The sequence below is a fragment of the Podarcis filfolensis genome (assembly GCF_964270895.1).
Source record: "Podarcis filfolensis genome assembly, chromosome: 14".
Classification (NCBI taxonomy): domain Eukaryota; kingdom Metazoa; phylum Chordata; class Lepidosauria; order Squamata; family Lacertidae; genus Podarcis; species Podarcis filfolensis.
The window spans coordinates 3,754,727-3,782,708 of NC_139616.1; the positions used below are offsets into that span (position 1 = coordinate 3,754,727).

The window sequence follows — 27,982 nt, forward strand, 5'->3', positions numbered from 1 at the left end:
AAGTGAGGGATTATTCATAAATCTGGCCTAAGCACACTTTATTTCACTGTCCTTGATAAAACCACAAGAGGTTTAATTAGATTCACAGAAAACAACAACCAGTGCAATCTCCCATTATTGCTCATCTCTGAGGAACTTGCATTTCATCTCTGAAACCTGAGAAGGCCAACCACTAGGCCATTATCTTTGGGGTCTACCAAGCTAGGCCTCAAGTGTGCCTGGAATGATAATGCATATAGTTGGGCCAAGAGTGGAGACAACAATGTGTAGTGAATGGAATGCTATTCAGTTGTGTTTCTGCATGAGAACTCTGCATCCATGGCAACATAGGAAGCTGCATTTGGCTCAGTACTGTCAACCTTGAGTCCCCAGGCACTGTTGAGACGACAACTTCCATCAGATCCAGCCAGCCTAGCCAATGGTTGGGGATGATGGGAGTTGTAGTCCAACAACATCTGGTGACTCCATGCTCTATGCTAACTGACAGTGGCTCTCCAGGATTTCTTTCTCAGTCCTGCTGGAGGTGCTACAGATTGTACCTGGGACCTTTTGCCCCTGGCAGTGATCTACCCCCTTTTTTTTGGGTTCAGCTCAAAGTTGTTGAGCTTTTTTTAGGGAGGGGGGGGAAAGTCCTGTTTTTTGGGGGGGGGGTTGAAAAATGCTTTTTTTTAGGGGGGGAGTTCCATGGCGGGGTTAAAAGGAAGGGGGAAAGTCACTCACAAAAAGATCGCTATGGATCAAAACAGCAGCACAGAGAAAGCTCCGTCTTCCCTTCCAGAGATCATACAACAATGGAGGGTAGGGCAAGGGGGCGGGGCAGGAGTCAGTTTTAGTGACGCTAAGGAAAGAGAGCCAGAGATCGACCATGATCTACCAAAACCTTGTGGGGGACCAGTAGATCGCGATCGACCTGTTGGACATCCCTACCCTATATCAACAGGGTCCAGAAGAGGCAGCATCTTCTAAATCCCAAGCATCTCCAGTGGCCCAGTAATAATTTCCATTTTACATCTTCAAAAGAACCAAGATAAAAAAAAAATGGTATTAACTGAGGCTCGCAATAACACTTTTAAACCTGTAATTATTTATATTCTGCAGATTTGGAAAGTCTATAATTACTTCTTAAGTTCTTGCCAATGTCTAGCCTATTTCATAATTGCCAACACAGGCTCAATTGAAATGAATTAGCCACAGTGTTAAAATCTGTTCTGCATTAGCTTCTGTTGGAACAAAAGTACACATCTCCAAGATGGAAGAGGAGGGAACTCCTCCAGGTTAAGACCCCCTCTGGTGGGATTGTCAGTTTCTCTGGACAATTCTGTCACACTTCAGAAAATAACAACAAGGTTATTTATTTATTTGTATATGTTATATATTTCCCTTCACCATACGATCTCAGGGTGGTTCACAGATTTCAATGCAACCCGATTCAAAATAGCCCACAACTGCTCTGGGTGGTAAAACCAAAGAATAATTCAGGAGTTTCTAATGCTACAAAGACTGCAGAAAGCTAAAGGTTCTCAAACCTCCTAATCACAGAATTGTAGAATTGGAAGGGACTGTGAGGGTCATCTAGTCCAACCCCCTGCAATGTAGATAATAAATGACAGGTGGCCATCCAACTTCTGCTTAAAAGCCTCCAAGGAAAGAGAGAAAGAGAGTCTAGCACCTCTCATGGGAGTTTCTTCCACAGTCAAACAGCTCTTACTGTCAAAAAGTTCTTCCTGATGCTTAGGCAGAATCTCTTTTCTTGTAAACTGAAGCCATTGGTTCTGATCCTGCCCTCTGGAGTAAGAGAAAACAAGCTCGTTCCATCTTCCATGCTAAAGATACTAAAGATTACCCAATCAGCATCAGGCTCAGAACTGAAAAGAGGAAGCACTTTGTCATTCAGCAGACAATCAACTTGTGGAACTCCAAATTAGTTGGATTCAGCTCACAGAAAGATAACTGAAAACAATACAATATAGCTAAAGTTTAAACAAAAAACAACAAAAATGGTGCCACCACTGAGAAGGTCCTGTCTCTCAAGTCCTGCACACACACCATCTTACAGGTAGCTCGGATGGCAATGACTCAGAGGCCAATTGTAAAGGCTGGTTAAGAATCCTGGCATTCAAATTAAATTTAGCAAAATATCAAACATAATTCTTATTGCATTGGTGATGTAACTAAGGCCCGCCCCCATCTCTTTCCTGTTTCTAAGCATAAGTCTTTAAGCATAAAAGCATGAAGTATGCACATTCTGTCAAAGTGGAACACAATATATACAATTATCTGCCCGCTTTAAAATGGTGGAAGGGTAATAAGGGATAAAAAAAAGGATAAAATAATGATTTCCTCATTATCAATTGCTTCTGTTTAAGTCACTATAAGAAGAAACGAGTTGGGTGAATGTGGGGAAAGACGACCCCATTGTTCACAGTGGATAGCTTTGGCCTATTATATAAGAGGTCAGTGTATGTCACCTGGTTGCAAGCAATTATAGGGTGCTACAGATAATTTGTGGGTTGACACCCATCAGCAGTTGAACAGCTGTTGCCCAACTCTAGTCAAGCTCACGAGATATGATGGGCTAGTCCTTCCAACTATGCAAAAACTAATTGCACCACAGAGACTCCATCCACAGACCTGCCAGGGATGCCTGGCAAATGGGACAAGGCCATTTAGAGCTGCTTACACACATTGTATGCTAGAGAGGTAACACTTATGCTAACATCCCTACAAAGTCTCCAACCATATGCAATTTAGCCTGGATTAGGACAGGGCTAATTGCTCTCTGCCCTGCTAGGATGATGTAAATTTAATCCAGGCCACAGGTTCCTGAAGTACATAGTGGGTTTCCCAGGGATCCACAAACAGATGCTACAGAAGGCCCACACTCCAACAGGCCTTTCCCATAATGCATCTTAATTAGTGCTGAGGCTTAATGGAGTAACCATCCACCATTTTTTCCAGAGTCTTTTTTTGTCCTGGCTCCCTGAAATGCTGCTTCCCCACTTCAGTGATGCTCAAAATGGGTTCTGCTGTAGGAGAGTTTAGACGAACCTCAAAACTGTGACTTTGGCTGAAGTGTGCACTTGGGGCAAAGACTTTCACAGGGACAGACCAACAGGCAGAGCTCAAAAGAAAGAGCAGGTTTTTTGCACTTCCGTCAGAACGGTAGCACATAACACTGCTCCCAGAAAGAAAACAAGAATAATCACCAGCCTGCTGGATTGGACTGCCCTTCTCCCCCCCCCCCCCCTTTGTGGCCAACCAAATGCCTCTGCGAAGCTCAGAAGCAGAATTACTGGAGAACGAAACAAATAGTCTTGCGGCACCTTAACAAGCAGCAAGTTTTTTACGACATAAACTTTTGCATTTACAGTCCGCTTGATCAGATGCACAAGGTGTTATCCCGAGTATCTGGCACGGGGTCCTTGGGGTGAGGGGAGGAGAATTGTAAAAAGTGAGGTCAGATGAAAATAAAATGCAGAAAGTACAAGCAGTGATAACCATCTGATTAAATAGTTATCTTTCACACAAAAAACAGTTGTTAACACAGACATCTAGGCACAGGGGAGGGGGGCAATTAACAAATGTTGCGTGATTAAAAAAATACCCATACTTTTGTCTTGATTTAGTCCTCAAGAGATAGCACTATACCTCTTGATGAACTGTATTCCAGCAGCAGGGGTGCCAACTTGAATAAAATATTGGGGAAGCCCAGGTAAACCCCGCCCCACATAATCACATGATGTGGTGCATACACCCCATTTGAATGGCAAAGCCCATCAACTTGGGGGAAAGCCCCCTCAAACATTTTACTGGGGAGATCAAAGGGACCTCAGCCCCCAGGAATTGGCTCCTATGTCCAGTGGGTTCGACACGGCAGTCTTCCTTTGAAATTTGTATGTTCCAGTATGACAACTCGGTCAGTGGTTCAACGCCCTGAGAGATAGAAAAGTTCCTCCACTGGGTGTTTGGATACTGCAATTTCTGAGGTCAGATTTGTGTCCAATTATTCTTTTGTATCAACAGTGACCTGCAAAAGGCATTCTAATGGAGATAAAAGTAACAAAGAGAGGCTTCTCGGTTTTCCAGACAAACAGTATAGTTCTCCTTGCAAACATTTCAAGGCAATCATGCTATGGAAAACTTCCCCAGTCAATTAAAGGCCTAAGAGCAAACAGGTGTTTTTCTGATCAGCTGTTAACCCCAGATGGATGGAACCACCTCTCTGCAGCTTGCTCCAAACAGCAAGCAAATTTGATACTGTTGGAAGGGAGAAACGGTCCTGTTTGTGTCCCAAACACCTGTGAGGGTTAGCAGGGATCCAATGGCCTTCGGAATCCAGCATCCTTAAAGGGAAGCAGGATAGCGTGCAGAACTATCAATTGCTGGGCTAATTTATCAAGGTGTTATTTATATAATGCAAGATGAATTTGTTTCTATTGAAGACTTAGTACAGGGTTTTCTTTCTTTTTTTAAAGATAGCTTCAGTTGACATGACAACATTTTCAAAAGCATCACCTCCTGCACAAATACAACATCAGTCAGAATAGGTAATACCAAGCATAATGATGGTATTCCAAAGGCATATGAGACAGAAAAAAGCAAACAAATAAGAAAATGGAAAGATCTTGACATGTTATTTAGATGCCTTTGCATGGCTGCAGCTTCTGCGACGCCTGGTTTCATTCGGCTAGCAGCCACATTTCCATATGAACACAGCCTCCTCCAGCAAATATAGTAGCCAAACTCAGAAGGACAATACTGTGCTGGCAAACAGCCATAAAGAGAGAATGAACTTGCCTGCCCTGTATCAAGTATCCTGGTAGGAACATAATCCTTTCTCTGTTCTGCAAATATCTAGGCATGGAGGGCAAATGAGGACATGTCTTACAAGAGGCCAGAGGCTATGCAGCTCTCTCGAAGCCTGGGTGCAAAGAACTCATTGCCTCGATTCTTTGGGTTCAGAAAAAGGTGCTGGGCCAGACCAAATTTACTGTGCTGATGCTCCTTCCTCTTCAAGAGAATTCATGATGCTTTTTAAGAAAGACATCTGGCACAGAACCTCTAATTTATATCACCACAATCATCAGATGCCTGACACTGGGGAAATGTTAAATGAAACAATTACATTTATAAAACATCTGTTCTGAATCATTAAAAAAAATAAGAGTTCTCTTTTGAAAAGACAACAACTAATTTTAGATGGTGAGATTATAGGCAAAGATATACTAAGCTTCATAACTTTTATTTCGTTTCACTTGGAGATTTTGTTTGTTCAAGTCTTCATACATGAGAAACAAAGATCTGGAGGGATCAAGGTCCAAACCAAGATGTCCACAGCAACAGCTAATGGAAGATGCATGACAAGATGGCCAGGCAGCTCCACAAGATGCCAGGAGGAGGTTTTGAACTGACACTTCAATTTGCTTTTATTCAGGGAATTTCCCACAAATTCTTGTATAAACAGACACAAGAATAAAACAGAAGCAAAAGCTTTAGCAACAATATAAAAAAAACCACACTAACGAACATCATACTCCTTCAAATGCCTGGGAGAAGGAAGTTTTTACCTGACACCAGAAGGATGTTAATAATGATGCCAGGCAGATCTCACTGGGGAGAGTACACCATATGTGGGGAGATGAAAGCATGAGGGTCTTAGGTAAAGATCAAAGTGTCTGGGTAGGTTCATATCAGGAGGAGAACTCTGAAAGATATTGGGGTACAGGACCAGCACTTGGAACTGGGCTCAGAAATGTACAGTAAGTTAGTACAGTTGTACCAGGATTGCTGTCCTATGATTGGCTAGCCTCAAGCCTACCAGCAAACCAGGCAACTGCATCCTGCACTTGTAGTAATCAGATATTGACCTGACCAGAGCCCAGATTCCTGCACCTGGGTTCTCTCCGTCCAGAAAGGTTCATAGTTGGGTCACCATTCTAATCTAGTGGAAGGATCCCTGTGCCACTGAAGCCACCTTCTTTCTCAAATGACAACAGTGGATCCAGAAAAGACCCCATACTATGAGACCACAGTGGTACCTCGGGTTAAGAACTTAATTCGTTCTGAAGGTCCGTTCTTAACCTGAAACTGTTCTTAACCAGAGGTACCACTTTAGCTAATGGGGCCTCCCGCTGCTGCCACACCGCCAGAGCACGATTTTGTTCTCATCCTGAAGCAAAGTTCTTAACCTGAGGTACTATTTCTGGATTAGCGGAGTCTGTAACCTGAAGTGTCTGTAACCTGAAGCATCTGTAACCCGAGGTACCACTGTGGCCCCATCTAGAACAGGCTGCACCCACCCACCCCAAAACACTGAGATTAGGAGTACATCCTTGAAAACAATCTAAAGCAGCATTCCAGCTTGTGGGCTTTGCATTTCAAGGCCAAACTGCCTGGAAATTTTGCATTTTGAAGGGCAGTATAGAACTATTTCAAAGGGTGGGGGGAATGCGCAGTTGAAGAGGAACGTGGAGGGCAGCACCAAAAAGGAAAAGCAATAGATTACAGAGAGGAAAGGACCTCAAGAGGCACCAGGAAGCAAAATGAGTGCACCATGTTCCTCAGGAGCAACAGTTCAGAAGAACTAAAGAAAAATAGACAACCAACCTAAATGGCTTTAGAAGAGAATTAGAGAAATTCACGGAGGAGAGGGCTATCAAGGGATACCTGCCATGATGGCTCTGCTCTGCCTCCACAGTGGAGGCAGTCATGCTTATGAAACCACAGGAGGAAAGAGGGCTCTTGGGTTCAAATCCTGCTTTCTGGTTTCCCACCCGCATCTGGGTGGCCACTGTGAAAACAGGGTGCTGGACTGGATGGGCCACTGCTCTGATGCAGCAGGTTCCATTCTTATTTTCTTATCCATGAAATTACAAAGTACTTATTATTATTAAATTAAAAACAGGGAAAACAGTTTAAAGTCAGAGGAGTTGGATATGTTTATGCTGCAGAAGAGACGATAGAGAGGGAATATGATCGCCATCTTCAAATACCTGAAGAGCTGCCACATGGAAGATGAAGCAAGCTTGTTTACTCCGGCTCTGATGGGTAGGACTCAAACCCAGGGCTTCAAATTACAAGAAGGGAGATTCCGACTATACATCAGGAAGAACTTTCTGACAGTAAGAGCTGTTTGACAGTGGAACGATCTCCCTCGGGAGGTGGTGGACTCTCCTTCCTTGGAGGTTGTTAAGCAGAGGTTGGATGGCCATTTATCACAGATGCTTTAGCTGAGATCCTGCATTGCAGGAGGTGGACTAGATGACCCTTGGGGTCCTTTCCAACTCTAAAATCCTATGATTCTATGAAAACACATTATCTCGGCTGTCAAAGGTCAGGGTAAAGAGGTGTGACTTTAGCATTCACTGAAAGCTGTACAAAGAAGGTGCCAGGTGCGCCTCTGTGGGGAGGGAATTTCACAGCTTAGGGGCTGCCTCAGAGAAGGCCCTACCCCACTCTCCACAAGCTAACCGAGGGAGGTGGAACTACTGAAACATCCCCCCCCCACCAACCCTCGCTGATCTTAATATCTGGGAACGTCTGTGTGGATGTACAGATTTGCAGGGTGCTGCAGGCAGAGGGGAAGATCCAAGTTCAGCACCAAGCTGCATTCTGTTGCCAATATACATGATTGCAGTTCCCTTCTTCTGCAGAATTCACTCTGCTTCTACTAGCCAAGAGGAAGATAGAAGATGCAATGCACTTAAACTGCACCCTGGCCACTGGAAACCTACCCTAACCCTAACACTTCCCTCTGACTCCTGAAATCACATCAGTCATCACCCAGACATTTTTTCCCAAGCATTGAAGCATTAAATACTATATTGGCTTTTTGGCCTTCCCCAATCAGCTTGGAGAAAGCTGATTCAATAGGCCACATTACCTGCATCCCTCAGCCCAAAGCCATGACATATACATAGGGTTGAAAAATGTTCAGGGTTTGTTTGTTTGTCTTTGCACATGCTCAGAGGGCGGGCAAGCACATCAATTAACCAGGTGAAACTTTCCCCATCATTTGTGTCCATGCTTCACTTCTGTGCGCTGGGCTGTGGTAAAATGGTTGCCATGCCTAAAATAAATATTTTAAATATATGTAGAAGATTGACCTAGCAACTTCCAGTTCTGCTCATTATCAAATGATTTGGCGATCTCTGAACAGAGCAGAATTTTGACCGACCATCTGCCAGAAGCTATCTTAGTTCTTATTTCTAAAAAAGTGCTTTGGGTCTCAAATTATTTATTTGGACCATAATATTTTGCAGACATTTGAAAGAGCTTATTCATCACAAAAAGGGAAATCATTCTCAAGACTTGGCTGCTATTGTGCCAGATATACACATCAACACTTTCTTCCCCTTAAATAATTTGCAGCCAAGACAATTATTAGAAGTAGTCCTTCTATATGCCAATAGAAGTGTTTTGATCACTTTCTTCAAGGGGAAAAAACCAGAAAGTTGGTTATGGAGAACAGAAGACTGTCTGGAAACAGTTTATGGTCTCCAGGTCAGCTACGGATGTCACTGCATTTTACTTACACGAAGCTGCCACCTTTTAGTGGGGAAATGTTGGGTCCCAACTGCAGAGGTGGCTTTCCTGTGCCACAGACAGTGGGTCTGGGATCCCATTAAGGATCCAGAATGGACGGCAGGCGGTCTCCACCCACAATCAACTGCAAAATTACCCTGCACAAGCCCTATTGGTGTGGATGGACGCAGTGCAAGAAAACAGCATTGGGCATTGCAACCTGGGCCAAAGACAAAATTAAGCTGTGTTCTGTGCAGTGTTCAAAACTCCCATTGTTCTAGGCGCATTTTGTGACAGGGAATTTCATTAGCGTGAACAGTTTCGAAGCTTTGAGCGCAGTACTGTGCCTAAGATTTCAGATTAGAACTGCAGAGTAGAAGGAAAGGAAGAACTTTTTTTGCCTCCCCACTTACAGCTACTCTCCGAAGACTGGAGAAGAAACCCTCTTATAATATTAGGGGGGTGGGCAGGGGAAGGACTGATTATGTGAAAAATGAACATAATACTTTAGTTGCAGTTCATTCATTTTTAGCTTTGTATTCTTGTTATAAAAAAGTGCACCTAGACATTCCGTTGTTGCGCCCATAACCTCGGTTTAAGGTGCCATTTAGCTCCTAGCTTTCGTATTACAGTTTCTAACACTGGTTCTGTGGTTCTGCGCACCATATATATTTGTATACCTTATTTCATGCTTTTAAATTCCTGGCATAAAGCAATTATAACCATGGCAGGTCCAGAGGACTTTGTAGGGATTATAGATAGATAAGATGATGATGATGATGGCTGTTGTTTCCCCAGCCACTCTGGGTGGCTTACAGCATGTATAAAAACACAGTAAAACATCAAAAATTAAAAACTTCCCAATACAGGGCTGTCTTCAGACATCTTCTAAAAGTTGTGTAGTTCTTTATTTCCTTGACATCTGCAGGGAGGGTGTTCCACAGGGTGGGTGCCACTACTGAGAAGGCCAGCCCCTTTCAATGCAACAAGCTGAATACAACCCAAGCCCTGTATTGCCAGATGCTTGCTTACCTCTCCCTCCGCCCACCTTTTGTATAGTCCCAAGAAGGCAGCAAGGGGTTTATTCAGCCCCTTGTGGGCCACTCTACTTGGCTGATGGGCTGTGTATGTCGCACCTCCCTTTCCAATATGAACCTGTCTGCTAATCGGTGTGGCCAGGTTGGGGCGGGGGGAGACAGTGCTTCTGCACCTTTAATAGAAAAGAGAATTTCAGATTGCTGTACCAGTAAAAAGTGCAGGTAAGATTATCTTCAGAAGCCCTCCCCACACGAACCCCACCATCAAATGTCAAGTGGGTGGTAGCCAAGAAAGGGCCTTTTCTCTGGTGGCACCCAAATTCTGGGCCTCTCCCTCAAGCCTAGTTTGACTGGTCATTTTAATTGCCATCTTTTAGCCACAGGGCAGATGGCCCTGTTGCCATAGGCTTCTAGTGGCATTCAGGGGCATTTATAGCTAGTTTTAGCTGCTGCTGGCCAAGGAATGAGGCAGTAAAACTTCCATTCATTTCAAGAAAGCCTTCGAGGGAGCAACTCCCAAGCCACACTGTAATGAATGGAGAACACACAGCGGCAACACTTGGCAAAGCACCACCCTCAGAAAAAGGATTGGTTACATCAATCTTAAAATTAAAACAAAATTGTTCTGCTTTGAGATGACGTCTCAAAAAACAGAAGAGCAGGTTTCCCCCACAAAAACGCCTTAAGTCTTGGCCTGCTTGCTAGAACGGAATTTGGTTGAGATGGGAAGCTTTAAATTTTTTACTAATCAAGTGAATTCAATTTGCATGCTAAACAGAAGGGACTTTGGAAAGGGGATTTGAAGAATCCAGTGCTATCCTTTCCAAGAGTTTGTCTTTCCAAGATTTAAGTCAACAGAGTTGCCAGATTCTTGCCAGGGAGATGGAGTAAACAATTTTGCTAAAACTTTTGTTTTCCCCATCAGTGTATCTTAAAAAGGAAAGGCTTGACCCAAATCCCAAAGCACCTTAGCTAGCATGACACAAAGTAGATCTTCAAAAGGGGAAACATTGTTCTTGCAAATGAAGCAGCGACTACCATTCACTTGTTTCAAATCCTTAGGAAATTAGCATAATTGATGCACTGAATTATTGGGGAAAAACTTGTGGGACACTTGTGCTCTTTGGATGACTCTGCGCACCCTTCTGCTTCCTGTCAGCATCCCTTTTCTTCTTGGCTGCCCTCACTACCCTCAGCCTCCTTTGCCTTCACTGGCCTTGGTGACCTGCTTTGTTTGCAAGCGTCCATGAGGCGACCTGATGGAACAGCAGCGAGGGAAAATGAGAGAGGGAGCAAAAGGACAGTGATGGCAACCAAGAAAAAGGTCTTAGAGAAGCCACGTAGCCAAAGTGGCACTGAAATAATCCTTGTATGTTTACGGGTATGTTTGCAAGAACCGTAAGAGGAGGAAGAGATGAAAATCTCAACACTCATGAAAATAGTCACAAAGCTGAACAAAATGTTTCAACTCAGCTCCAGTTTCAATCTTTTTGAAAATCTGGGAATGGAAGGAACTAGGAAGCAATGGATCAAATACTTCAGAACATAAATACTGCCCTTGTAAATATCAAGTGGGTCTGGATATGGAAGAAAAGCTCCCCCTACCCTGTCCCAGGGGACGCTGGTGGCACTGTGGGTTAAACCACAGAGCCTAGGACTTGCCGATCAGAAGGTCGGTGGTTCAAATCCCCGTGACGGGGTGAGCTCCCGTTGCTCGGTCCCTGCTCCTGCTGACCTAGCAGTTCGAAAGTGTGACAAAGTGCAAGTAGATAAATAGGTACCGCTCCAGCGGGAAGGTAAACGGCATTTCCGTGCGCTGCTCTGGTTCGCCAGAAGCGGCTTAGTCATGCTGGCCACATGACCCGGAAGCTGTACGCCGGCTCCCTCGGCCAATAAAGTGAGATGAGCACCGCAACCCCAGAATCGGTCACGACTGGACTTAAATGGTCTGGGGTCATAGAATCATAGAATCATAGAATCATAGAATCATAGAGTTGGAAGAGACCACAAGGGCCATCGAGTCCAACCCCCTGCCAAGCAGGAAACACCATCAGAGCACTCCTGACATATGGTTGTCAAGCCTCTGCTTAAAGACCTCCAAAGAAGGAGACTCCACCACACTCCTTGGCAGCAAATTCCACTGTCAAACAGCTCTTACTGTCAGGAAGTTCTTCCTAATGTTTAGGTGGAATCTTCTTTCTTGTAGTTTGGATCCATTGCTCTGTGTCTGCTTCTCTGGAGCAGCAGAAAACAACCTTTCTCCCTCCTCTATGTGACATCCCTTTGCCTTTACTTTACCCTGCCCCAGGGAGAACGTGGGGGCCTTGTGGAACAACAACTGCTTTGCTTCAAAGGGCAGCGAGCAACATGCTTGGCAAACCAGAATTCTTAGGTGGGCCAGGAACCTGGCAGTAGGCCCTGCCCCTGTCGGATGCTCCCTTTCCCCACGAATCATGCCTGACAACAGTTTCAAGATATCACCCCACGGTGGAATTTAGCACATCAATGTCTGCACGAAAGACACTTCACACAACTCCACTGTCCACCCCGGAGTGTGCTGATGCAACCACCACCACATGCAGCTGCACGTGAGACTCAACTCTGGAAGGCATAAACATGCAATCAGCATCCGTCCACAAGGCCAGGCAGCTCCGTGCTCTTGAGCTTTGCTTAGTAGATGGGTGGCACAATAGCCCCGCCCATGGCATGTGTTCTTCCACCTGGGTCTCAAGTACAAGGCGGCTACAGAAAGTCACTGTTGCATAAATCCCCAAATCCCAAAACCACTGCAGCACCGTGGCTTCTTAGCCGTGGCCTCTTGGCTGGGCTGGGATTCAGAAACCATCTCACTTTTGACACTTTGGCCAACCCACACTCTCTCAGCCGTGGTCCAAACAAGACCTGATGTTAAATGTGCCTTCATACTTTAAAAAGAAAAGAAAGAAAGAAATGGCAGCTGCTGGCATGTGTGTGTGTGATACTTAGCTGGATTGCAGCCAGTGCTAGGAGTGGGGAGTAAAATCCCTTGTTGCAATTTTGATGAAAGCCACTCCTCCAACACTGTGATTTGCACTGAGAAGACAGCTCCCATTACTGTCAGTCCCTCATCTGAGAGGGAAGATTTGCCCATGGCTCAGGTGCGTGAGCAGAAAGTTTGCTGACAGGTACGGAACTGAGGAGGCCTGTGCAACTTTGTGGGGTGCCAAGCTGGGTGCAGCCCCCAGCAGCTGGGTCGTGGTTTTGCTACCTTCCTGGGAAACAACAATACATAAATGGGAGCAGGGTTGATCTTAAGCTGCTGGCAGGTTTCATTCACAAGTTGCAGAGGCTGGTTCTTTAAAGTTCAGACACTTGTCTATTAATTTAAATATCAGAACAGGAAATCTGTATTTTTCTCTCTCTTTCCACACCCACACCACACACTAGGAAGGCTGAGTCAGCAAAAAAAGAAACACAGATGCCTGAGTTTCCATTCTGCAAAAAAAAGGCAGCCAGTGTGGGCTTTGGTAGTGTAGGAGCCAGACATATTTGGGCTGACTCTCGCATAATATTGGATGGAACAGTAACTAAGAAAGCATGCAAACAGGAGCTTTGGGGGGAAAGGCCTCAGGGATTTTTGTGCACGCATTTTTATTTTTTTACAAAACTGCCACATGAACATTCAGCAGCCGTCTGAGATCTCCAGAGAGATTTTTAGTATTTTTTAAAAAAATTCTCTAACCCGTAATTAGGCCAACAAACCAAGCCTAACGTGTAGACTTATTCTGGGATGGCCTCCTCGCCAGCTGCACCAAGGGCAGACAAGTGGGGCTGCATCTGGCAAAGGGCATTTGGAATCTGTCAAGTCTGAATTGTTTCACCCAAGAAGCCTTGAAAGTCAGACAAATTTTTCCCCTGCTCTTCATACCACTGGCTGGAGGAGAGAACTTCAAGCCAGGATGCTAAGATGATCTCCCATAATCCATGTGGTCCTGGAAATCAGGTGGCCCCAGATGACATCCCATGCTACAGCTGCCAATATCTACTGGATTCCCTCCATATGATCAACTTGTTGGTGCTGGACTAATTCTTTGGGGCTCCTGGCTGCCTCCCAGCCCCAGCTAACCTAGGGACTCTCCAGCAGCTGTGGCAGAGCTGGCTCTCACAGTCATATTTACTACTGCTGCTACTACTACATAATTGATATCCCACCTTTCCTTCAAGGAGCTCAAGGTGGCATAAATGGTTCTCCTCACTTCATTTTATTCTCAGAACAACGCGGCGAGGGAGGTTAGGCTGAGTGTGAGTGACTGGCCCAAAGTCACCTAGTGAACTTCACAGCTGAGTGGGATTCAAACCCTGGTCTCCCAGGTCCTCGTCTGGCACTCCTAACCAGTGCATCAAACTGCCGTTATTCCCCTATATGCCACCTTTTGCAGCATGCCACACCCAAGGCAGCTCACAATACAACATCCAATATCAACAGCAACAAAGCTAAGAATGGCACTGGCGACATTATAATCAAGGATTTAAACCACAGGCCCCCAAAAGCACATCAAAGCCACTATAAAAAAACCAAAAAAAACCCCCAAAGCCACTATAAAATATAGCATCAGGATCAGGGCTCTCCTTTATTGGGCCAAATCCGTTAGAAAAAAGTACTGAATTTTAAAAACCTGTAGCACTGTAGCCACGCACACCTCTGTGGGAAGGGAATTCCACAATCTGAGGGCCACCGCAGAGAAGGCCCCACGTTTCATTAGTGAATGTGATTCCTGGTGGATGTCATTCTTCAAAGGATGGGCCCCTTCCACACATGCAATCCTTCACGCCACAGGATTGGCATGCCAGATTCAAGGTCTCCGCTCTCTTGCCTCTTGAACTGGGAGTTCCTGTCCAAACATGCTACAGGTGGAAAGGACAAGCCGGGGACATTTGTGCCAGCACTTGAGAGAATGTTGGGAAATGTAAGCAAAATCCCAACAGAGCTTCACTTCTTAAAGAAAGGATGCTGGAGCAGAAACCTACCTGGCCTGGAAGTCACTGACCCTCCATCAGAGGTGGGCAGGTTATGAATACTCAACAAGAGAGTATTGCTCTCTTATTGCTCTGGACATGAATGATTCCACAGATGTTTCAGCTCCAGACTGAAGCCCCAGCTAAAACTTAAGCCCTGGACACCAAGGTAACATAGGACAGGGAAATAATGACAGCCGGACTCTGAAAGCTGCAGAGCCAAGGCAGGAGGATGTAGTTTAGAGACTTTACGAAAGGTACCAAAAATGACGCAATTTCTCTCTCTCTGTGCTCAGGTTTGTTGTTGGCTTTCACACAAAGCCTCGAGAATAGCTTCAGAATCCCTTTCTTTAAATGCGTCTTTCCCTTTTGTCATAAGCTGAGAAAAAGGGGTCCATTTTAAAACTTTTTTTTATTTTAAGGTTTCTGTTCTCACCCGCAGAGACCCAGCTGGTGAAACTCAGCTGCCTCCCTCCACAGTTCTTTGTCCTGTGCCGATGCTTTGATGTATTTGCCTGCCACAAAGTGTGCTTTGCTCTCTTTGATGTCAAACTTTATGTGGCTTGATTACTACTAGCAAGATGACAATGCAGCCAGTCTTCCAAGTCCCCTCCTGTCTAATACAGCAGATTCTTTGCAGACCCCGCTGTGTCCATGCAGATTTGCTTAACAGCACTCTGTTGTGACAGCCAAGCAGACATGAACTTTAGAAGGGGGCCCAAATGCCTCTGAGGGCCAGTTTACACCATCACCAAACTCAAGCAGCAAAGCTAGTCCTGGGCTATGCACCTAAAGCTGTGTATGTGTGGATGACTCTTTCTTGAATAGGGAACTCTGTGCAGATAGAAAAGTTCTGTATTAGGAAGAAAGTTCAGCCTACGTGTCTCCCTTAGAATGCCACTTTTCTATGTGCATGGAGTGCCCCCACCCTGGCCTTTAAGGGAAGTATGCAAACAAGCAACAGCCACTTGCAGGTTCAAGTGGTAAAATCAAGGAAAAGCTTAGATACTTATTTTATTGGATTTACATACCACTGAATATTTAAAGAAGAGAAGGATTTCAAGGCAGCTTTCAATGAAAGACATTCCATATAACAAGCAAAAAAAGATCTACAGGAACAGCATGAGGAAGGAGCAAACCAGGTGTAAGAATTAGCACCCCCACAAAAACTGCAAAAGAGAAGTTTTAATAGACAGGCACCTGGGACCTAGGGAGGGACACATCCAAAGGCAGAGCCCATGAAGGACATTCCCCACAGCTCCACAGTAAAGACCCAGACCCTATCCTCAGGGAGACCAGTCGGAATATGATGGAACCTGAAGTCAACCCTTCGCAGGTGGCCTTTGGAGAAATTCACTTCATCCTCCTTGATTATATAAACTAGTCCCAAGTGGAATAATTTTTAGCCATAAAACAACAGCAACACAGGCATAAAATTTGGGTGCAAAAGTGATGAGTTTCCAAGCAATCTTCACTCCTTGTTTGCTGTGCAGCTCTGGTGCTTACACAGTGTGGGTGAGCTGACTGAAGCTATATCCCGAAATGACTAAAATAAAAATAGTTGGCAGGATCAATGTCCAGGATGAGGACAGAAGAGAGCTGGAATTCCCACTGACTGCTCCACTGCTAAGCTCCACTTAAGCAGCATGACTTGCAGTCAAGTCCTAAAATGATTCAGACAGACATTTCTGAATGTACAAGGAAGATGTACTTTTCATTCAGATTTTCCAAGTACTGGCTTTCATGAAGCTTCTAACACAAACACTCACACTTTTTCCTAAGTAAACCTGGAGAGTCAAATCTGGTAGGGGTGTTTGTGTGCATGTCTGCATGCACAGGTGGCTGCTTTCAAAAACTCAGGGAAAATAATACAGAAGGTTTTTTTCCAAATAGAAAATGAGCTTACAGATTTGCAGAGCAGCAAAAGGCAATTGTTGCACACAACAATGTACAGGAACAACTTGCTGCTTTGCTACTGATCTTTGCAAGCTGCTGTAGGAGTCTTTTCAGCCTAAGAGCATGGTAAAAAATGTTTTAAATAAATAAACATAAAACTTATTTTTGGACAATAAACACCAGGTAACAGACCCCATAAATACATACTAAACATAGGAAAGGTTACAGAAGTTCCCAGTCCAGTGGCAACACAGAGTAGAACCAACTCAAGCAGCTGTTTGTTCCCTTCCATACCGCAGCATAAATTGAATTTATACTGGGCTAACTTAAGCTGGGCCAGCCTTCCCTGAACTGTCCTGTGGTTTTGGACAACAACTCTCATCAGCCTCACCTTAGAACAGGACTGGAGGGCACCAGGTTGCAGAATGCTGTACTAGAGTGAGACAAGGGAGTCTTGCTCTGCTAAGATGAGATGATTTTGCCTGGCTAAAATGCAGACCTCTGACTGGACCATGTGGTTTGCAGTTGCCTGGAGCTCCAAGATATTCCTGGAGATGGAAAATCAAGAATTGGGCCTCCTTCGGGAAATCCCTGTTCAGAAGAACATCTAAGCATCTTCCAGCCTGGTGGGAAGACTGATCAGCGGGAAGCCCCCTGCTCAAAACAGAGGTCTTCCTGTGCATTTTCAGTTACAGTGTCTTACCTGCCTTACCTGCAGGAAGAAGACCTGCACAGGCACAGGACAGGAAGGGTGGTGGTAATTCTGACCACTACAGTACTGACAAGCCTTTATGCACTGACCCTGTGCAGGTATATGATTCAGCTCTGCTTTGTTTTCATAGCTATGTTCACACAGACTAAAGAGAAACACTGGCCACAAATCAGAACACAAATCCCTGGTTTCTGGGTTTCACAAAGCATGGCTTCCATTAACCATGATTAAGTGTACATTTGCACCCATAAGCCATGGCCAAGACAACTGCACCATCTTGCCAGCCTCTACTGGCATGGGAATGAGTTGGTCTCCATGTTGCAAACTGGTGCACACCTTCCAGGGGCAGCAGGGCTTAGTTTGGCAAGTTAAGCCCCGCATGTAGGGGCTCTTTGTTAAGGTTAAAGCCACACACCATGGGCAGGCGCTCCAAAGCATTAGAAGAGAAAGTGTGAACTCAAAAGTCTTGGTTTCCATTTCGTAAGGCTCAGGCTGAGAACAACGAAAGACTTTTGAGAATCAAGAATCTTTCATCGACCACAACAGGCCTGAGAGGCAAGAAGAGCTTCAAGGCGGCGGCAGAGGAGGTCTCTGAGACAGCTGCAGAACCATTTGCACAACACATTCCTCAGCTATAAATCTTCAAGCAAAAAGGCACATCCTGAAAGGAGAGAGTGGGCTGCTCACTTGATCATTTCGAGTTATCAGCTGCAATTGCTAATTGTAGTTGGGAGATAAATACCGTACCAAAAAGGTGAATGCTTTAAAGTTATGCTCTGACTGCCAAAGTAGAGCAAAAGGAGGAAATGAAGAGAACCTTTTAAATCATCCAGATTGGCAGATTTTATCATAATTTAGCCAACCATTTCTAGAAGTCTCTTGGACAATTATAGCTGGGCACAAAAAAATAATGTGCGTTTCTCTCCAGGCTCTGCCAGGAAAGGAACAGTCAGAATCCAATTTTTCTTTCTTTACCAGAAAGATAATGCTATATCTACCATATATTGTTCTAACAAATTGTTGATACGGAGACTGGGAAAGGTGGGGTTGAATGAGGCTTTGAAGAGTTGGCAGGGAGGGACTCCTGAAGGAGCCATGCCTTAGCGTGACCCAGACTGGTCTTGACAGTGAAGTACCACAAGGATGCAGCTGATCTGAACCTCCCACCCCCTTACTCAACTCAGAACTGGATTTATAGTTTGAACAAGGAATTGCAGTGTACACAGCTATGTGCCCCAAATCATACCATCTCAAGACCTGTCCTTTCAAGATGTCACCTCTCTGGCCACTGCTTGAGTGCCAAGACCCTGGTGCAAATCAAAAGGCGGCCTGCAAGTTACACAAGGGCACTCTCCATTTCCCCTGCTCTCTTGCGTACATCCTGAATTTGTGGACCTCCAATGAAGCTGAATGTTGGAAACTGCAGGACAGATAAAAGAAAGGACTTCTTCACAGAGCACACAGTTAAACAGGACGCAGTGATGACTACCAACTTGGATGGCTTTAAAAGATGGCTAGACAACTTCATGAAGGATAAGGCTATCAATGGCTACTAGCCGCAAAGACTGTGTTTGGCCTCCACAGTTGGAGGCAGTAAAGCTTCTAAATACCAGTTGCTGGAAGCAGTGGCGTAGCGTGGGTTGTCAGCACCCGGGGCAAGGGAAGTAATTTGTGCCCCCTAACCCGTGGATTTGCGCCCCCTAACCCGTGGATTTGCGCCCCCTAACCCTAACCCCCAGATGTTGCGCCCGGTGCGGCCGGCCCCCCCTGCACCCCCCACGCTACGCCACTGGCTGGAAGTGACAAGAGAGGAGAGGGCTCTTGTGCTTGGGTGCTGCCTGTGGGCTTCTCCCAGGCATCTGGTTTGCCACTGTGAGAACAGGATGCTGGACTAGATGGGCATTGGTCTCATCCAGCAAGCACGCCTTACGTTCTAAATATTTCTTAATGGAAAAATAGCACACAGTCCATTGACTTGTATACTGATCCTACACCCAGGAGCAAGGACGAAACTGTGCCCTGTTGGTTTAGTGTTCCTTGCAGGGCTGTCTCCCAGATTGACTGTTTGATTTGTCCAGTGGGTGGGGTTATCCTCAGTAGCAGAAAAGTATGACGCCTTGGAAGGTGCAGGACAGAACGTGCACAGCGTCAAAGAACATTCCTTACATCTCCCATTTCACGAGGTAATCCCACCTGCTTCCCAAAAAACCACAAGAACAGCCTGGGTGCTGCCATTACCTAACATGCCTCTGAACTGCAGGTATTTCCAGACAGGTGTGTTCATTAATGTGCCATGAAAAACAACAACATACACACACCCCTCAGCCAAGGGCCTGATCCTGCCACATTACGCACACTCAAGAGTTTTCATTGACGTCAGTCAAGCCTCTGTGGGTGGAGTGCCTACACCAACGTGTTTTGGGGATATTTCCCCCCTCTCTCAGTGTTGCACAAGTTAAAACAGGCTTAACATTTTCAAGTCATGAAACTGCCAAGCACAGCAGTGAACTCACACAGCAGAACATGCTCTCTTTTGCTGCGAGTTCTTCACAGGCAACGGATCAGTGTCCACAGACATGGAGATCACTCAAGAGCTGAAACTCCTTGGAGATCACCAAGGGCTGGGTCAGAATGAGAGGTAGATCAGACCACTGGGAAGACCTCTGGCACAAAACCCCTACTGAAATGTGATCTTCCACTTCTTATCAGCCACACTTTTTCATATTGGTGAATTTGGTAAACTGTGGTTGATATTAACCAATGCTTTGTTTGAAACATGGCCACTTCAATCCATGCATTATGAAGGTGGCTTGCTTCAACACAGTTCAGATTAGCCACGGTTTATAGTTCAGATGTAACACTAAACTGTGGTGAATCCAAAATGGATTTGAAAGCCCACCAGCAGATTCCTTTGTGGTTCCACATGCATAGCTAGAACTGCCAAGACAACACTGGCATAGTCTTATACAGTTTCACATTTCACTGCAAGGGAACTTACGGCACAGGAGTTCCCAGGGGTCTGTGCCCCACATCAGGGTGCATTTGCACTGAGTTTTGGTCCAAGGCACAGAATCATGAAGTCAGATTGGGCCTTGATCCCCTGCTCAATGCAGGAAATCCAGAGACAAACCGCGTCTGATACGTGACTTTCTAGCCTCGGCCTGAAGGTGTTGAAGGCATCAAAATCACTGGCTCTGTCCTGCCAAAAGGTTCTCAGACAGAAAGCAAAGACCCTTATCGCAAGCTGTTGTGATGCTCACCAATTTAAATAGCTTTAAAAGAAAATTGAGCAAATTCATGAGGATAAGGCTAGTACTGGCTACTAGCTATGATGCCTGTTTGCTACCTCCAGGATCGGGGAAATGCAGCTCTTAGTACCAGTTGCTGGATAACAACAGCAGGGGAGGGCTACATCTCTTATGTCCTGTTTGCTAACTCCTTGTGGGCATTTATTGGGGGTATTGGGTTGTTTTGTTTTAATTATGTATTTTGTGTTTTTATATTGTGATTTTATGTTGAAACTACCCTGAGACCTGTGAGTATAGGGTGGTATACAAATTTAATAAATAATAATAACAATAAAAATAGGAAGCTCTGGACTAAACTACATAGATCTGTAGTCTGACCCAGCTTGGCGCTTCTTACATTTGTAACCTTTGAGAAGCTGAACTCCAGAGGCCTCATGATAAGCGTGAGAGCAGTCCACACAGTAAAGGTCCACGCTTACCATATTTTTCGCCCTATAGGGCGCACCGGCCCATAGGGCGCACCTAGTTTTTTTTTGGGGGGGGGGTAAATAAAGGGAACCCCCCCCCCAGGCACAGGGGCTTCTAAGGCTTGTGGATAGCTTCCTGAAGCCTGGAGAGCGAGAGGGGCCTCTCGCTCTCCAGGCCTCAGTGAAAGCCTGCATTCGCCCCATAGGATGCACACACATTTCCCCTTCATTTCTGGAGGGGAAAAAGTGCGTCCTATAGGGCGAAAAATATCTTTGATAGCACGGCTGGGAAAAGAATTCCTCAGTGAGACTCCAGGCCTTCTGGACTAGATGGACCAATGATCTAACAAAGCACAAGGCAGTTTCAGCTATACATGTGGAATTGCACAGGGATCTGATGGCAGGTTTTCTTCTCTGTGGGCTCTGGGAGGGTCTACTCACAAGCCATGAGGACTCTGGCCATTTCCAGGCTTGAATCGATTTATTTATTTATTTCCTGGTGCCGTGCATATACATAGTTGCGCATGAGTAGAACACGAGTAACTTGGGGGATGCTTGTATGCTTACGATCTCTGAGGAGGAGAAGATGGAAACGAAAAAGATTGCATGCTGTTATCACAGGATGGATAACTGCATGGGTATCCCTGCAATTTTGGTACCCAAAACACTAACAGGCCCCCAACCAAAAGTAAAACAACAACAACAACAACACAACCCTCTTTGACTAATCCTCTGAAATCAGTACAGATATGTGCTGAATGAAATAAAACTACAAGGAACCTGGATAGCAGAGCAGCCTGTTGTTACTTTTGGGCACACCTCCATGACAACATCTTGTCTTGCTGCTCAGTGACACCACCCCTCAGTATTTGCATAAGCATTATGTCATCGTGCTTCATATACATTGTCTCCAGGTGGCCTTAGGTAAGCCTCTCTCTGGCCAGTCCTCTGCAGTTAAGGATTATTAGTGTAGCTTGAAGGACTTGGAACCTGCTAAAGGGCTATGCAAACATTTTATATTATTGCTATCATCACCAGGGTCTATTATTAGTATTAGTATTATTTGTGTACCGCCCTTCATCTGTAGATCTTGGGGTGCTTATATTATTAACAACACCTAGTTTCACATAATCCTCACACGATCTCTGACTGAATAATTATAAAACCTCAACAGGTCTTCAGGGGAGTTGACTGAGGAGAGCTGGGGGACAAACTAAGGTAGCTGGTTGCCCAGGAGTGTTTCCTCAGAAGTTTTCCTGGAGGTTGGCCATGATCACCGTGAGTCTAGCATCTGAGCAGGCCCTGAACCCATCAATGGGCCCTTTTATTGTTGCCACTATTCCCCACATAAGAACATAAAAGAAGAGGTTGCTGGATCAGGCCAATGGCCCATCTGTTCCAGCATCCTGTTCTGATGGTGGCTGACCAGATGCCCCCATGGGAAGCCCACAAGCAGGATTTGACCACAAGAGCATTCTCTCCTTCTGTGACTTCCTGCCACTGGTATTCAGAATGTCAGAGCCATCCTAGCTACTAGCCATCGATAGATAGCCTTTGTCTCTGTGAATTTATCTAATCCTCTTTTAAAGCCATCCACGCTGGTGGCCACACTGCCTCCTGGGGGAGCAAGTTCCACATGCATGAAGAAGGACTTCCTTCCCTTGTACACAATGGTCCTGTTCGTGCTTTATGAAGCAAGAAAAAGGTATCTGACATAAGGCTACCAGCTCACAAACCATCTTTGGTTAGGAAGCTCATTTGTTTGAAGGAAGAGAGTTAACGGGTTTCTGCCTCCCTATTATTTTAAGACACAGAAATTTGTATATTTCACTTTTGTTCTCCTTCATCTTCAGAGCAGTCATAAATAATTACATCTCCTCAAAACTCCAATGACGGCACCAAGAATAAATAAAACATCATAACCACCTAAACATATTTCTGCATCTCCCGCCGATGTATTTCAGTTTACCATTTTTAAAGTGGCTTTCCCCATTGCTTCTGGTCTGATTCTGTTGGAGCAAACCACAGAGAATCCATTCTTTCCCGGCAGCCAGAGGTCAGTGCAACACAAGAGGTATGGGGTTTTAGGAAGAGCAGGAAAGGTGGGGGGGATCGTAATTTTCACAAACCTATTTGCCAGGGAGACCTAAGAAGGCAAAAAGCAAATGTAGCCAAGCTTCACTCTAGCATACATTTCAACTACAGCATTTGAAATGAAATGAAATGAAATGCCAGATAGTAAAAGTGTCACAAGTCAAAACTGAAGATAACTCAACACTGACATTCACAGTAATTGCAAGAGATCAGTTGTCCCCGATCATGGCATGGCAGGCGGAAAGATCTGCACCTAAATGCACTTAGCGATCCCAGGCAAAAGCAGCGTATCAAAGACTACATCCCACAAAAAGCTCTTGGAGGGACCTTGACAAGTCATGCCACTGGCACCAGCATCTTTCTCCTCGCCCCATCCATAGGCACTCCATTAAAACCCAGTCCTCTCTCATTGTTTCCATTTTATCAAGCAAGCCTGGCCCAATATATTTCCCATGCATTAATACAGGAGCTGGCGGAGGTGAACAAGCCAATTGAAACATAGGGGATACATGCACAAGTGATGCCCTAGTGCAGAGGTTTTCACGGCTCCCTTGACCAACTGCATTCTTTCTGCGGCACCCCTGTGGGTCTCAGGAGCCCAGTTATGTCACCCCTTGCCTGCCAAGCTGGCAGCCTCTCACCCTTTTTCAAACACCTTCCCTTGTGGAGTATTCCCTCAGCCTCCTCTCGAGAGTCCTCCAGGTAGCTGCAGCAGCCACCCCTGGTCTCTGAGACGCCTCATGGCAATCAGCACTCCCTGGCCAGCCCCAGAGCCACCATTCACCTGGGGAACTTGTAGCCAGGGCTGCTGCAGCAAATAGCTGTGGAAGTCTTTGGGAAGCAGGGATGCAAGAGGGCATCAGAGGGAGGGAAGGAAGGAAAGTGCAACAGAGGCCAGCGTTGCCCGCAGCACCCTGGACCAGCATTCAAGGCACTCCAGAGTGCCCTGGCACACTGGTTGAAAATCACTGCCCTAGTGCATTTCCCATTCATTTCAATGGACTTGAACAAAGTTACTTCCCAGCGGATCATGGATCATTGCTCAGACTTATGTGACTCTCTTTCTGTCTCCCTAAAGGGCACCCCAAATCTGCAACCTCACTGTGGCAGGGTGCATGGTGGGCTCAGCTTTGCACTCCATGTTGCTTAAATAGCTCAAAGCTCAGAGGTCTCTGCAAGATTCCATTACTGAGCCACCCTGGCTGCTGCACTAAGGCTGCAGTCCTAAACGCAGCTTCCGAGGAAGTCATTCCCTACTAATTCAGTAGGGTCTGATTCCAAGTCTGCCTGCTTGGGATTGGGACGTATTTTAGGAAGTGTTTCCAGTTATAAATAAATAAATAAATAAAATAGGTTAGCACAAGAAGCTTCAATCCAATGTATGTTAAGTGACTTAATAACAATACCAGGAGATCTTTAAAAAAACATTATTGACCTTAATTTATAAATTAGAATTGTGTAAGAGCTTGTCTAATGACAAATCCTAGGCATGTTGTGTTTAGTGGGGCTTGCTACCAGATGGATTTGCCTAGGAGTAAGTCCTACTGAACTCAATAGGTTTTACACCAAGTAGACATGCAGAAGTTTGGACTGCACCGCTAAAAAGAGACTATCAATTTGTTTTGTAATTTCTTGTTGCATTTGCTCTGGGATACAAGCAGGATGCACATTGAGATACACTTCTTAAACTTATGCAACAAAATAAGACTTAAAATAATTACTCTGTGCCATATTTATACTGGTTTGCATCTTGATTCCACCCTTTCCAGGAAACCAGATCCAAGGTTCTAATAATGACTGCAGTGCCTCTCTTTCGGCTGATCAAACTTCTCCTACACCCAATGACAAAAAATGTATAGGCCAAACTAGACTTTAATGAAATGTTAACAGTGTTAATTTAGTGCTTTGCTTCCTAAAAAAGCAACAAATATACCAATCTGTTTTCAGAAGAATCATCATGAAAAAACACACCACAGCCCCATCATTAAGTGCCATAGTCAGAAAGAGAAACCCAGACTGTGTATTCTTTTCAGAGAAACAACACCATGAAAATTGTGTTACTTGATAATAAGGTATATGGTGTTTCTACAGAATTCACTATCAAGATGGTCACATTATTTCAATTTAGTTATTTTTTAACTATGTGAAATTGCAAAATCACTTTGTTATACTGCAGAAGAGCTAATTGAAAACATTCCACAAAAAGTTTTGCATTTCTTTCTCACACAGACAAAAATGCAAGCCTTCCGCTGGTTTTCTTGAAACCAAGGCAACTGAGGACAGACACTGACTGGGATTTTAAAAACCTCTGATTTTCCATGATCCAATCAAGGAAGGTCAATCCAGTTCTTCCTTTTAGCTCCTCTTTTAAAAATGGATATGATTCTAAAAACCGACTATTTTTGCCTGTGCTGGCTTTTCATAGCAGAATTCCAGAGACTTTGTAGAAGTCCTGCCAAATGGGATAAATCACATTTTAGAGACCAGACATGAGTAACACAGCCTGATCCATATCCCCTGTGCAACTTTAGTCAATGTTACGCTGAACTTGTGCTACAGAGGAGGGGTTGAAAGTAATCTCTTTCCATTTAAGTTTGTGGGGAGAGCATAAATTGCCTTCTTGCCTTTGAATAACAAGAGATCCTGCAGAACCACAAAGGCTGACCTTTGACTTGGCTGAGCTGAATTCAGAACAATAAAATATAATAAGTGTAAAGACTATCTCACACGGGAAACAAAATCAACACAGCAATTGACAACAACTGATAAGCTTTATAGCTGGGGAAGGGACACTGTGGAGAACACGGGGTTAGCGCGGATTATGCCTGACTATTACCAAACACCGCAGAAGACGGCATTTTGGATTAATGGTCTTTTTGCCCGGCATGCAAAGGGTTTTGCTCACAGCTGTCGGTCACAATTCTCCTTAGCCTAACAACTCCTTTCCCCAGCTTAAGGTAGTTATCCTCAAACACTTTCGTTCAGACCCAGTTCAGTTTGCTGCTATCATTTTCAGGCGACAAAGAGTTCCTTGCAACCCCAAAGCTTACCCACTTTCTGCCACATCCGCTGGTCCACTGAGGCTGCCCTGTTTCCTGGGAATAAACCCCACTGAAAACAGTGAGATTTATATCCAAGTAAACATGCACAGGATTGCTGCACCGCAAAATAGATCATCTGGCCAGTTCTGGGTCCTATCAGTCATTTTCAAATCCAAACCCAACCTCATTGTGAGAAAGTATGAGGGAAATGGAAGGTAACCACAAACATGTAGGGCTGAGAGGAGAATTGGTTACTCTGCAGTTGGGCACATGCCTCTGGTGTCCCTCTCCATCACCGCCCCACAGAAATAACATGCGCTTCAAAGTTTCCCCTCAATTCAATATTCTGTCTGTTCTGGACGAGGAGAATGTTTCTGAAGCTATGCATTCCCCTCAATATTTAACAATAGGCAATGATCACATCTAAAAGAACAATCACGTTTTAAAGACTTCAAACTTTGAAGGATAAATCAGTTACAGGTCCTTCTAGCTCAAGTGCCCTCTTTTGCCGTGCAGAGTCTATGTCTGGAAAGTTGGGGGGGGGGTCCATGTGGCATGTCAAGTCCAGCACTCTGCAGACTTCAGAGCACAACTGGGTTAGTGGCACACGAAGACACACAAAATTAAGCAGACTCGCTGCCAAGGGCAGACCGGCCCTCTCCAGGACGGGGCACCTGCCCCGAGGTCAGCTCGAGCGGGCCGGAGGCCCCTTCCGACGTTTCCGCCCAGAGGCTTGCACCCCGAGCCAAGGGGCGTCATGTGACCAGGGGGGCAACTTCGGGAGGCAGATTCCGAGCGGTTACTTTACGTAACGCAAACGAGCCCTTTCGGATTCGGGACCCGGAGTTGCCTCTCGCCCGCCCGGTCCTGGCACCCGGATCGCCCCCCTCGCGCGCCCCCCCAGCCCCCGCCCGCAGGCACCGACCCGGCAGCGCCGCTTTCCTGGCGGGTCCCGCGGAGCCGGAGAAAGCAGCGCCGCAGCCCCGGCGGATCGGGCGCCGCCGCGCGGCTCACCTTTCATCGCGGCGATCACCAAGCACAGCATTTGGCGGCGGCGGCGGCGGCGGCTGCGCTCTCGGGGCTGGCCGGGCGCCTCCTGCGCGCTCGCCGGGCAGCGTCCGCCTCGTCAGCAGCGCCTGCCAGCAGCCCCGACCGGCCCTCGCAGCAGCAGCAGCAGCGGCAGCAGCCTCCGCCTCCTCCGGCGCGCCTCGGCCCAGCTGAGGCGCCATGTGACCGGCCCGGCCCCCCCGCCCGCCCGCCAACGCGCGCCGCCCCGGCTGCCGCGGGAGGTGGGGCAGGGGGACCGGCGGGGCGGACGCTGCTCCGGCCCGCCCGCCCGCCCGCCATCCCGCAGCCGGCGCCGCCTCCTCCTGCTCCTGCCGGGGCCCGATCCTGAGCCGGCTCCCCGGCGGGCCTCCTTGGCACCAAGCGCCGCGGACTTCGGGGCCACTTTCTCCCGAGGCAGCGGGCGCCGCAACCCGGGGATCCGGACTTCCCCCCGGGAAGAGTGGGCAGTTTGGGGCCGCCTGCGAGGGGCGTCTGCGCGTGTTTCCAATGCAACGGAAGGGAAGGCGATTTCTCGCAGCAGTCCTTTATAATGGTTGTTTTAGACGCTTAAAAAAAATTCCTAAAACATTTTTTTAAACGTTAACCTTCGTCTGATTGAGCTGCGCAGAACCCCAGCTGGAAGGCCAGGCAGCGGAGGTTACTTTCGGGGAAATGGGCTTAGGGTCGTCATCAGCGTTTTGGCTTACTCTTGTGTCACACAGGGTGACAACCCTGAAGTCTCAAAGCTATTTCACACACACACACACACACACACACACACACACACAATCAGGGGGGCGAGAAAGAGCCCTGATAATTCCCTGACATTCAATGCACGTTTGCCCTGAATGTGTATGACCCCCCCTCCCACAGTCCTGGGCGCTGCCACGCGCCCCAGTTCAGCTTCATGACTTCTTCTGCA

At 46.1% G+C, this 27,982-nt stretch overlaps 1 protein-coding gene and 1 long non-coding RNA gene across 7 annotated transcripts in view; both read right to left on the reverse strand.

The window, feature by feature from the left end:
- The window catches only part of RORA (RAR related orphan receptor A), a 366,343-nt gene that overhangs the window by 59,093 nt on the left and 279,268 nt on the right, over positions 1 to 27,982 (reverse strand). Inside the window, exon 1 of one of the 6 annotated variants that reach the window (XR_014541662.1) lies at positions 27,028 to 27,270. The exons of 3 other annotated variants lie outside the window; for them this stretch is intronic. Coding sequence is in view for 2 of the 3 variants with exons in the window: in XM_083586670.1 (XP_083442796.1) it covers positions 27,028 to 27,058 (31 nt within the window). In the remaining variant the exon portion in view is untranslated. Of the gene's footprint in view, positions 1 to 140; positions 235 to 27,027; positions 27,271 to 27,982 lie in introns of those variants that run through there. 2 more of the 6 variants (XM_083586670.1, XM_083586671.1) reach the window with 2 other exon arrangements.
- On the reverse strand, positions 13,188 to 19,589 carry LOC310749850. Its single transcript, XR_014541849.1, has 2 exons — positions 18,954 to 19,589; positions 13,188 to 18,779 (listed from the first exon to the last, which is right to left on the reverse strand). It is a non-coding gene; the product is annotated as an uncharacterized lncRNA (long non-coding RNA).